This window comes from Oculina patagonica, chromosome 2, assembly GCF_052425735.1.
Source record: "Oculina patagonica isolate OP01 chromosome 2, crgOcupat, whole genome shotgun sequence".
Classification (NCBI taxonomy): Eukaryota; Metazoa; Cnidaria; class Anthozoa; order Scleractinia; family Oculinidae; genus Oculina; species Oculina patagonica.
The window spans coordinates 34,253,246-34,264,395 of NC_135759.1; the positions used below are offsets into that span (position 1 = coordinate 34,253,246).

Sequence of the window (11,150 nt, forward strand, 5' to 3'; positions counted from 1 at the left end):
AATGTCAAATAGCCTGCCAGCAGGCTCACGTTTGGGATCACACGCGCGTGCGGCGAAGAAGCAAGAACGAGCCAGGGAGTGTCTTTAAAAACTCTCCACATTAGCAGAATAGTCTTTGAGTGCCTTGATCATATCTCTCCTGCTCAGAGGCATGATGGCCCCATACGATATGTCGGTGGGCCAGGCAAACAGCGAACGTAAGGTCCTAAAATCACCAGATTTGGGATCCACAAAGTAAAAGTCTGCTTTTCGCTGTCCATCTGCACACGTGCTAAAGTCAAGAACAGCAATTGCTCCATTTATACACGTCACGTAAGGCCGCGTGATCTTCGCTTCTTCGTACATGCCAGGATCGTGTTGCCCCGCGCGCCTACTCACATCTGAAGTCTCCACGCCACGAGGCTTTCCTTCCTCCCTGCTTCCGCCGGATGTGAGATATATAAAAGATCCTTGGTCTGGGTGTCCTTTGAGGGTGTACAGCTTACTAACCTGGATTTCAATCACCTGCCAATCATCTGTCAACGGATCGTAGACTTCACAGTCAGTTGGAGTGACGTCTTCACCTCTCTCTCCACCAATCACAAAGATCTTCTCATCGTGGACAAACGCAAACGAACTGGAACGAGGCTGGTGCATGGACTTCACATATGACCAGCGGTCTGTTTGTGGATCGTACCTTTCCACACTCTTCAAGCATTCCCTGTGAGCCGAGCCATCGGTGCCTCCAAACACAAAGATACACTTATCCTTGTAGTTTACCGCTGTGAGCTCGTACCGAGGCTCGCACATATCAGCGACTGACGCCCATGACTGCTTCTCGACATCATAACGTTGAACTGTTTTCACCTCAGCTACCTCTTGCATAGACATTCCACCAATCAAATAGATATACCGGCCCATGGTCACAGCGGCGCAATCAAAGGTCATGGGTACAGAAGGCTCTATGTCACTGGTAGGTGCCACACCCGGGTTTGGGAAGAAATGCCGCGCAGTCAGAGGGTTTCTGTGGAAAGCAAGCTTGGGATTGTTCCAGGGCACTTGAACATACAGTCCAGAGTTGGTGTAAATCAGTGGAGTCCCATAAGCCAACATCGATTTATTATGAGGAATGCGAGCAATGAGAGACCAGGGCCCAGCAAAGGGAAGCCAGAAGCAAAGATTGTAGGAATGCGTGTAATGCAGTCTGTGAGTTAATCCAAATAGAACAATGTTGTGGAAATACGCTGACTTGTAAACATCTTCCTCTGAAACGTCTTCTTTCAGCTTGTAGCCAGAGAAAGAGAGCAACTCGTTGACATTCTCATCTGCTGTAAGTTTCTTTAGGTACAGATCTGGAATGCTTCCCATGTGGATAAGGTTAAGAAGCCTCTTAAAGGACTCTTTTCTATCCTGCGGAGAATGTTTGTACCAGCGAATTAAGGATTCGAGCATTTGTGCTTCGCTGGCCACAATATCATCATTTGATAAAAACCATCTCACATCTTGATCTGTGATCTCAAGGAACTCGTTTGTGAGTGCTATACTCCAGAAATGGTTACACACCAAGTTCACCATCTCTTGGTAAATCTCGTGTAGACAATCAAAATTTCTCACAAGAGAATATATGTGCCAAAAGTTGGACAAGACTGACGAATCTCTAATAAACTCAATTATCCTTCTTTTCAAGTGTTCTATCAACAGATAATCACTAGCTTGTAGTAAGCTCCTTACATTGTCAAAAGTGATGGAAATCTCTCCACTGTAAATAAAATTTAGCAACTCTTCAATAATTGCCTCGTCTATAACAGCAAAGTCAACGTTACTTTCATAAACCTCTTTCATTTCAGACCGAACAAGTCCTTTAAAATAACAGCTTACAGCCGCCAGAATATTCTTGTGCACCGGAATCACCATGCCACTCCCTGTTGTTAGAGTGAGGTCACAGAACAGGCCCTCACCCTGGAATGTCAACAGTTTAGACAAAAGGGCTCCTTGACTGTGTGAATTAAATGTTTTTACTTTAGAAGGTACTTCGTCGCTGGCTGTATTGTTTGATGCCAAGGCCATATGTTTTCCTAATGGGTCCATTAAATCTTGTATACCCAAAATCTCTGCGGCATGAAGCACTGATGCTGCAGTTTGTTGATCCAGTTTATACTTTCCAGTGTACAGGAAGTTCAGTACACTCTCCATAGTACCTGGCTCAACTTTGGCCAGTTCATGGCAGATTGCTTGAGAGGAATCATTTGTAGATAAAAGGTCCTTAAAAAAACCACAACTGGCAGCCAGCACATTTTTGTGAACTGGAAAATCCTTGCGATCCACTTTAATGGTAAAATCAGTAAAAAGACTTTCCTGTCTAAAACTGTTTAGTGTTTCAAGCAAGAAAAGTTGGTATGAAGCCTTTTCAGAATCTACAACACCCTCGTTGTTTTCCTCTGTCTTTCTTGATTCTGATTCTCTTATATCATACTCGTCTTCACTAACCACAGATATTTCCACATTGCACGGTTCTATTGCTTCTAAAGGAATAGCCTGTTCTTCAGCAGATGTACACCTGCATTTCGACAGTAAGCCACCCATCTCAATCAACACCAATATACTAAGGACTTATACAACAACTGGCTTACTTGTCGCACAATACTTGTCATGTCATGTCATGTCACACCACATCGTCTCTGCTTCTCAGTACTGGGCTTTTTGCTGATAGCTAGTAGTGTGTCCACATTTATGATGCTTTTTACTTTATAGAATTTAAGCAAACAGATCCCATGTCAATGTCTCAATCTGAAAAGAATAAAGGGAACCATCTAAACCATAATTTAGAACAGTTCTTGCACAACTACTGTAAAAGCCAATCATAAACAAAACAAAACAAACGTATTTTGTGATCCAAACAAAAGTTCAAGTATTTTCAAGTTTTGCCATAATATTTACAAGTTACCAGAGAGCCGTGTATGGGGGGATGTTTCCAAAACCAAAATTATGCATGCACTTGCTTGCCAAATTTTGCAGAGCTCACATGCCTAAAAAAATTGTGCATGGCTTTTAAAGGTTAGAAAAAAGAGAGTACAGAAACATTTTACATCACTCTAGTTATTTATGATGCATGGTCTGCTCCTTACACCATGGTTGCAACACTACCGGCCTTTCACAATGCTGTGCGCAGCTAGATAGCCTCTTTCAATCAATTTAATATTTATTTATTTCATTTTTCTTTCTATATATATTTATGATTTATTTTCTCAGCATATAAGCATATGTTTTGCTAGGGGCTAGTCAGCCCCCGTCAGCTCTGAGGGTAAATAAATTTTTATTGAATTGAATTGAAAGCTTGAATAGGACATGGCAAACCAATCAGCAATGAACCATTTACCAACATGATGGTTTTCATTGTTTAGTGCAGACCTTTAATGCATCGTAGTAAATGGTTTAAACCCTGGAGTATCAGTAGTTTGTAGGGGTGGTAAATTTGAGACTTTGTGCGATGACAAGACTAGTGTTTTTCCGAGACTTTTTATATTATTATATATTATTATATTAGATATTTCCAAGACTTTTTGAGATTTTAAATTGCGGGAGTGGATTGAAAACCCAAAACGGCTTTGCAAAAAAAAAAAAAACATCAAGACGGCAAGACAAAAACAAGACTGTGAGAACTGTGAAATTTGAGTTAAATTTTGCGAGACCCTTATTTTTTAGAGACCATACACCAGCCTTATAGTGTGATCGTCCATTCTAAAGAGAACTGTTGTTGGACACTGACACTTCAACAACCTTAGCAGAAGTCATTTTCAGAGTCAAAAGTTGTTTGTCAGTCAGTGATGTTATAAATCTGGTCTGTCAAAACCAATTGGTTAGTTTTGCCATGGTGTCGGGGGGGGGGGTGGGGGGACTATTAGATTCTTTATAATGTCATAATTTCATAATGCAAGCGTCTTTGCATTGTGGTTCCCTCCTCTTTGTCCCATTTCTTTTGCAAAATGAAATGTTGCAAAAAAAATTTCAATTTCTCCCATTTCCTGCTACCTTGGGAATCCTTCTTCCTGTCCTCCCTTCTCCTGCCCCTTTTCTCCCAGGTCCCCGCCTTCCTGTCCCCCTCTACCATGGTGTTATTGACTGTTACACTTGAGTAAAGCTCGTCAATAATGATTTGTCAGTTATATTAGGTTTTGATCTGTCTATTGGGAGTCAAATTAAGTCATTCTTTTTTAGATCTGTTCATCGGTTTTGTTTACGTCGTGAATAAGTCATTTGTAAGATGGCATAGTAGTTGTTGACATCTGTTGAGAGGCATTTGTTCTCAGTTTGTGTACCAGCTTTCTAGAGTCAGTCATTGAAAGGTATTTGTACTGTATACAGGTTAAGTATTCAGCAGAGGCCCAGTCAAATCTGTAGTCAGTAAATGGATGATGGTGAATTTCAACCTGGGCTGAAATCACTTCACCATGTAATTAGCCCCTTGTTTTAGCCAAGAAAATTGAACCAAAAGGTAATGCAAATAAGGAAAAATTAGCTATCCAGTTCACATTTCTTCTGTTTTACCTTCATAAATATTAACTTAATAAGTTCTCTTTTTTAAAAAATGAAAGTTCTTTTACCCCTTGACAAATGTTATCATGCTTAAATTTTATTACACTATTGTACCTCTACACGTTCATTGTACATATCAGCATGTAATCCTACGTTGATCACAAACGCGAGAATAATACAAGCGCCTTAGTACTACCAATTTATATAATTAACGGATGGGCTAAACTGTAGAATACCGGGCCACTAATTTGCATCTCATTGAATTTGAATGGTTTCTTTTGTTTCTACTATGCTTCGTTCTTAAAGCGTTCAGAGATATGTAAATAAGTGGCCCGGTATTGTAAAATCGCTCCAACGGTTGTAGACTTTTTAACGAATGATCATGTACCCACTAGTCTGAGTAATTTCAGTTATAAGTTAAAGCTTATGTAAGCTTAACTTTATTAAATACTCTGTACTATTTTTTACTCCCTTCCTTCCGTATTGATCCACTTAAAAATTCAAAGCGACATAAAGATTACTTAACTGTATCTTGTACAGTAGACTAAATAATCGCTCTAACTCTTACATGTAATATAAGATCATGTAAGCTATACGAAATTTCAGTTAGTGTTGTGAATCGAATCATATATAAAATTGTTCGTAACTCTTTATGTTATCATACCTTGTTTGTAGTTTTCTATCCATTAGATAACAGTGCTAGAAAGCATCACTTCACTTCATATAATAAAGTATCGACTATTTATAAAAATCAACGCTGGGCTATCTTATAACGGGAAAATTTCTGTCAAAACGAGTTTAATTTTAGAATTTCCGTTTTTACGGCATGCCATATTGAAATCACTCGGTTAAAAGACTGGAACGAGAAAAAGGAGGAACCGAGCCCACGCTATCGCCCACGCTTGACTTCGGGCCGACTTCGGATCCTTCGGGTATGGACCGGAAGTTCTCGGCTTGTCAACTCTGCAGCCGCAGCAGCAAAAGATGGCGGATCGAAGTGGCTCATACTGCCAAAACGGAACTTTCCAAGCGGTCAGTCCAAGCCAGAAAAGGTAAAACTAGGTTAAGCAAGAGTAATTGATCATGAAAAGCTTATATTTGGTACGTTTTTAGCATGATACTCTTGCAATATTTTCTGAAAGTACAGAGGACACCTTGTGGTTCAAAACAGACCAAAACGCACATACGACCACATACACCCTGCGAGCAGAGCCCTTTCATTTCCGCTGATATACTTGACATAACCACAGGGAAGTTAAAAGAGGCTCTGCTCGCAGGGCGGACCACATACGCTTATTATATCAACGGAGTAGGGTGACAAGAAAGATTGTACAATCTGACGATTTAACCCAGGGAAGTGGACGACTCAAGGTTCCCTGAGAACAGAAAATCCCCATTATTTCCCATCATATTCCTGAGATATTTTTCGTTTATCCTCATCCTCTTTCCATTAATTTTAAACCAAGTCTGGCCCGTTTATTTTTTACCTGTATAATTTCCAGGGGTTACCCATCGATTCACCAACATGTAGTTTTGCCAACGGCCACTCACTGACATCTCTTATTGATGAAGTTTAATATATTAACTGCAGTATATTGCAATAAAGTATACAAGATTCTACACTTGGAATTGAGAACAGTGAATATTTCTTGTTCTTTAAGTGTGAGCAAAGTAAGCCAATAGCCCATAAGCAAAAATTATGACTTTAAACTATTTCCAGGAAAACAGTTTTGTATGCCTGCACGCTTTTAGGCACGAGTCTTACGCCTGTGGGATCAAAACTTTGATCTCACGCCTATGGACCAATTTCTCACGCCTAGCTAAAAATTGAAGCTTACTCAGCCTGAACTGTCAGTCTACCAAAAAATATGAAACGTCCATGCAATCGACAATACTTTTCCAAAAATCTCTGAATTTAAAAGGAAAAAGTTCTGGTGACAAGGTTGTCTTTTGTTAAACACATTATAATAATAAATAATAATAATAAGAACTTTATTTAAGTGTCTGGTCTTCTAGCTAGCCTTAAGCTTACTAATCGGGGACACTGTTTAAATTAAAATATAATATAAGTACAAAAACGATTCTGGTCATTCCGTGGTTGGGGTTTGGAAATCTTTGGTACATCATCAAAAATCCCTGAGGGGACTCCCCTAGGAAATGACAGGGGTGCTTGTCGTACCTTTTAGGGGGTAAAATTTTTGGATTGGAACACCTTAGGGTGCTAAAACCATAAATGACAGCTGCTAGAGTTGTCGTGGTACCTTTTTAGGGGCCTTTAAGATTATCGATCTAAAAAATGATGGAAAAGGTAACACATTTGTTATGCACATAACTTTTATTTCTGAATTAATTACTGGAAAACATCCATCCAGTCATCAAAATGACAAAATACCAGTTCCAGTTATTTTTTTATTTTAGCATTGGTACCCCTTAGGGGTAAAAATAAATTTGGCCATGCCTGCTAAATAATATTTTTGAGATTACTGTCAAACACCACTGTCATTTTTATAGGGGAGACCCCCCCCCCCCCCCCACCCCAGCCCAGGGCAGAAATCTTTGGACTTCTTTAGATATGGTCAAAAGGTCTGTGAATATCCTGGCACTCCCGGGACAAAAACCTCAGGCCTTTGAATCTAGACCATATTCGTATTCTCGGTATTGGACTGGAACTAGCTTGCAATGGAGGCTCATGTGGGGAATATGTTTAAAAACAGCTTCATGTCATTAGCATTTGAAAAGATTACCCGCATTAGCCTCCATTGCAAGCTAGTTCCAGTCCAATACCGAGAATACGAATAAGGTCTATTGGAAAAGTTGGCAGGTGTACCCTGGTAGTTTTATTGAATCCCACTGTGTTCCCTGTTTTCCTGAAAGTTTTAATCTCAGTGAGAGTGGCAGTGCATAACATCTGGAAAAGAATATATTATCCTACTACAAAGAGTACAACTATCAGTTTTAAGCCTGAGGGAAGAAGGGGGATGTATATTTGAGGCATTATAAAAAAATCCTCACCCTAGACAAAAATGGGTCAAATAAGATCAACTAAGTCATTAAATTATGACCAATTCTTGTGATTTCCTTGAATACCTTGTGTATATTTCTGAAGCAAATTCCTGGACTGGCATCATATGTGGGTTCAGGTTGAGTTTGTTGTTGGTTCTCGTCCTTGCTCCAAGGGTTTCCTCTGGGTCTGTGTTTTTTCTCCTTCCACAAAAACCAACACTTCTAACTTTCAATTTGTTTAGGGAATAGTGGATGAGGAGCCATTCTGTTGGGAAGCCACTGCAAAATTCCCATTGTTAGTACTCTCAGAGTGCCTCTCTCCACCTTGGTGTATAAATGGGTACTGATGAATTTAATAAGCGCCCACCTGATGGGCCTCTAGGCCCAAACACATACTGGGTTTTTTTCAGTTTAGTCATTTGACTTAACTGACCGAGAACATTTGTAGCAAGTAGTCAGTATGAACTCCATTAAACTATACTTTGTTTTTATTCTTGAATTATTTTATTTATGAGCTTCACACTGAAGCCTTATGTGCCTCTTAGGCGCGAAGAGGATTATGTGTGTGTGTCACACTGAAATGACTTTTGGTTAAAATGTGTGTGGGCATGGTTCTCATGAGGTACATGAAGTGTCAATATTTGATTTTGTTGCATGTACAATACATTGCGACATTGGAGCAGTCATCCATGCATCCATGCATCCAGCGTGGCCAAGTGGTTAGAGCGCTGGACTTGAAATCCTGAGGTTGCGAGTTCAAGTCCTGTTCTGACCACTAGCTGAATTTGTCCTCGGTCACCCACCGGAGTTCAACTTCTCGGCTACGCTTGTAAATAGTCAACTGGTCTGCCTCCTGCCAGTTGGGATTTTAACAATGTTATGTTTATTTATAATATTTGTTTCACATTGGCCCTGCAAAGCCCCATTCGGGGAGTGGTCAATTAAGTATTTTTAACAACTTATCTGCCCCTTAATAATTTTTTTGTACTAAATGTACGGTAATTTAGTGTACTGAACCAGAAATGAATGTTTTTCCTTCATATGCAGAAGTTTCCACAGTGTACCACTGACTTGAGGATGTCATGTGATGTGATTCTTTGCTTAAGAGATGCTAGCTCTGTGATGAAAAAGGATGGAATATGTTGTAAATGCTGATGTATTGCTCATTTAAAAGCGTCAAAAGGACACCTTGATGGAATGGGTGCCCTGTTATCTAAATGTAAATGCAGTCAGCTTCCACACACCACTGATTCAGACACACCAATAGGGAAAGATCCAGACTTACCCATATCACAAAAGTTCGAAACCAAGAAGGCAGAAATAGATAGATACAGCACCTCCCTTGCTAAAACTCTTAACAGCTTTAGGCATCAGGAACGTTTTGTTGATTTTAAGATTACAGCAAGTGGAAAGGATTTTCATGTACACAAGAATGTGTTGGCTGCCAGCTGTAAGTTCTTTAGAGACTTGTTCAAAGTATCAGAAGCTGCAGTTCGTTATGAACTAGCTAATGTGGAGCCAAGTGCTGTGGAGGATGTTCTCAATTTTTTTTACACTGGTAAATGCAGACTACAGGGTCATCAGAATGCTGAATCAGTACTCAGGGTTGCAGATATCTTGGGTATACGAGATTTACGAGAAGCTCTACAAAGATACCTTACCTCAACAAAAGATATGTCTGAAGATACTGGCATCCATGAAGAATTCATTGCATGTCGTGAGGGGTCAGTTCTGAAAGGGATAATGGAATTTTGGGTTGAAGGATTGTTCTGTGACCTCACATTAACGACTAACTGTGGAAGAATTCTTCCAGTTCACAAGAATGTTTTAGCAGCTGTCAGTTGTTATTTTCAAGGTCTATTTAGGTCTGAGATGAGAGAAGTTCATGAAAACAATGTTGACTTTGGAATGGTTAATGAAACGGTTGTCAATGAGCTACTGAATTTTATCTACAGTGGAAAGATTACCATCACTTTTAACAGTGTACGGAGCTTGCTGCAAGCTAGTGATTATTTGCTGATAGAGCACTTGAGAACAACTATTGTTGCATTCTTAAAAGGTTCCACATCACTGAAAAACTTTTGGCACATATTTAACTTAGTAAAATCGTTTAGTTGCCTGAATGAGATTACCTCAGACGTTTTACAGTTGACTTGTAGCCATTACTGGGAAGTCGCACAATTAGATGAGTTTTTGGAAATCACTGAAGAAGACCTGAAATGGTTTCTATCAAATGATGATATTGTGTCCAGTGAGGCTCAGATGTTAGAATCTCTGATCCGTTGGTACAAGTATTCAAAGCCTCAAAGAGAAGAATCCTTTAAGAGACTTCTTTGTTCTATTCACATGACTAGTATTCCAGATTTGTACCTGAAATTTCTTGCTGAAAAAGAAGGTATTGAAAATTTATATTCTTACACTGGCCACCAACTTAGAGCAAAGGTTTCATTAGATGACTCGAAACGAACCGCACACTTCTACAATCTCGTAGTGTTTGGATTTTCGCGGGATCCTGATTGCTCGGGAAACCAACTGTTTTACTGGCTTCCCTTTGCTGGTCCATGGTCATACATAACTTATCCATACAATTTTGCATCAACTACCCCTGTGGTTTTCACTGGTGATGCTTTGTATCTACAGAGATCTGGGTTCGAACCTCAACTAACTTACTTTAGCAACCCTTTGAGTGCAAAACATTCCAAACATGACTCTTCTTTGTGTTTCGCTACTTCGACAGAACACATATCTGATGCGCCTCAGGAATGTACTGCGGTGGCATTGGGAAACTGCATCTATTTGATAGGAGGAAACGTTAGACATAAAACCAGCAGCACTGTTCAACGATTCAACATTGAGAAACAATCTTGGGAGCCTGTCTCAAGTATGCAAGAACGGCGTTACTATCACTCTGCTATCAACTATAGGGATAGGTTCATTTACGTCTTTGGTGGCATTGAGGGTCAGGCATGTGTTAACCGCATTTACAAGTCAACAGTTGAGAGGTATGATCCACAAGAAGACTCCTGGTCATTTGTAGCATCTATGCAACAACCTCGACGTAATGGCTTAGCATGTGTGTTTGCTGACAAGATCTTTGTGATTGGAGGAGAAAGCGCAGAATGTGCGTGTGCACCCAAATGTGAAGTTTATGACCCAATTACGGATGTGTGGCAGATGGGTTGTTTTCAGATACTAGAAGCCTATACTGTAAAAGCATGCAGAGACACTGGAACCTTCCGTCTTCAAATGTTCTCTAATAAAGGCTCCAGTGGAAGTAGTATTACAACGGAACCAGACCCTCTTGAGCTCAAAGTTTGCATTCCACAGGACGAGGCACTTTATGACCATAATCACCTTAATAGGCCCTCGGTAACATGCTGTAATGGTTCTATTATTGTCTTTGATTTTGGTTCATTTTTGCTTAAAAATTTAAGGTTACCATTTTACTTCGTCGACCCAGAAACTGGCCATTTTAGGATCTTGTATTCATTACCATCATGGCCCAGTGAGATATCACGTGGGATCATTATGCCCCTTAGTCGAAGGGACATGATCAAGGCACTCGAAGGCTACCCTGGAAACATGTGTTAAGCTAACCTTTGTAAGATTAAATTGAATCATTTTATTTACAGCAA

General features: G+C 39.9%; 2 protein-coding genes across 2 annotated transcripts; one reads left to right on the forward strand and one right to left on the reverse strand.

The window, feature by feature from the left end:
• On the reverse strand, window positions 1-5,329 carry LOC144644310 (kelch-like protein 23). The gene is made up of 2 exons (XM_078503767.1): window positions 5,177-5,329; window positions 1-2,766 (listed from the first exon to the last, which is right to left on the reverse strand). The coding sequence occupies exon 2, from the start codon at window positions 2,560-2,562 to the stop codon at window positions 85-87; it is 2,478 nt and encodes an 825-aa protein (XP_078359893.1). The 5' UTR covers window positions 2,563-2,766; window positions 5,177-5,329; the 3' UTR covers window positions 1-84.
• A 147-nt stretch (window positions 5,330-5,476) lies between these two features.
• LOC144644311 (kelch-like protein 23) lies at window positions 5,477-11,150 on the forward strand. Its single transcript, XM_078503768.1, has 2 exons — window positions 5,477-5,564; window positions 8,563-11,150. Exon 2 carries the CDS (start codon window positions 8,713-8,715, stop codon window positions 11,104-11,106), a length of 2,394 nt encoding a protein of 797 aa, XP_078359894.1. The 5' UTR covers window positions 5,477-5,564; window positions 8,563-8,712; the 3' UTR covers window positions 11,107-11,150.

Coding starts and splice junctions, on each gene's coding strand:
- LOC144644310 (XM_078503767.1), bottom strand. CDS start 2,562: ATGGGTGGCTTACTGTCGAAATGCAGGTGTACATCTGCTGAAGAACAG.
- LOC144644311 (XM_078503768.1), top strand. CDS start 8,713: ATGGGTGCCCTGTTATCTAAATGTAAATGCAGTCAGCTTCCACACACC.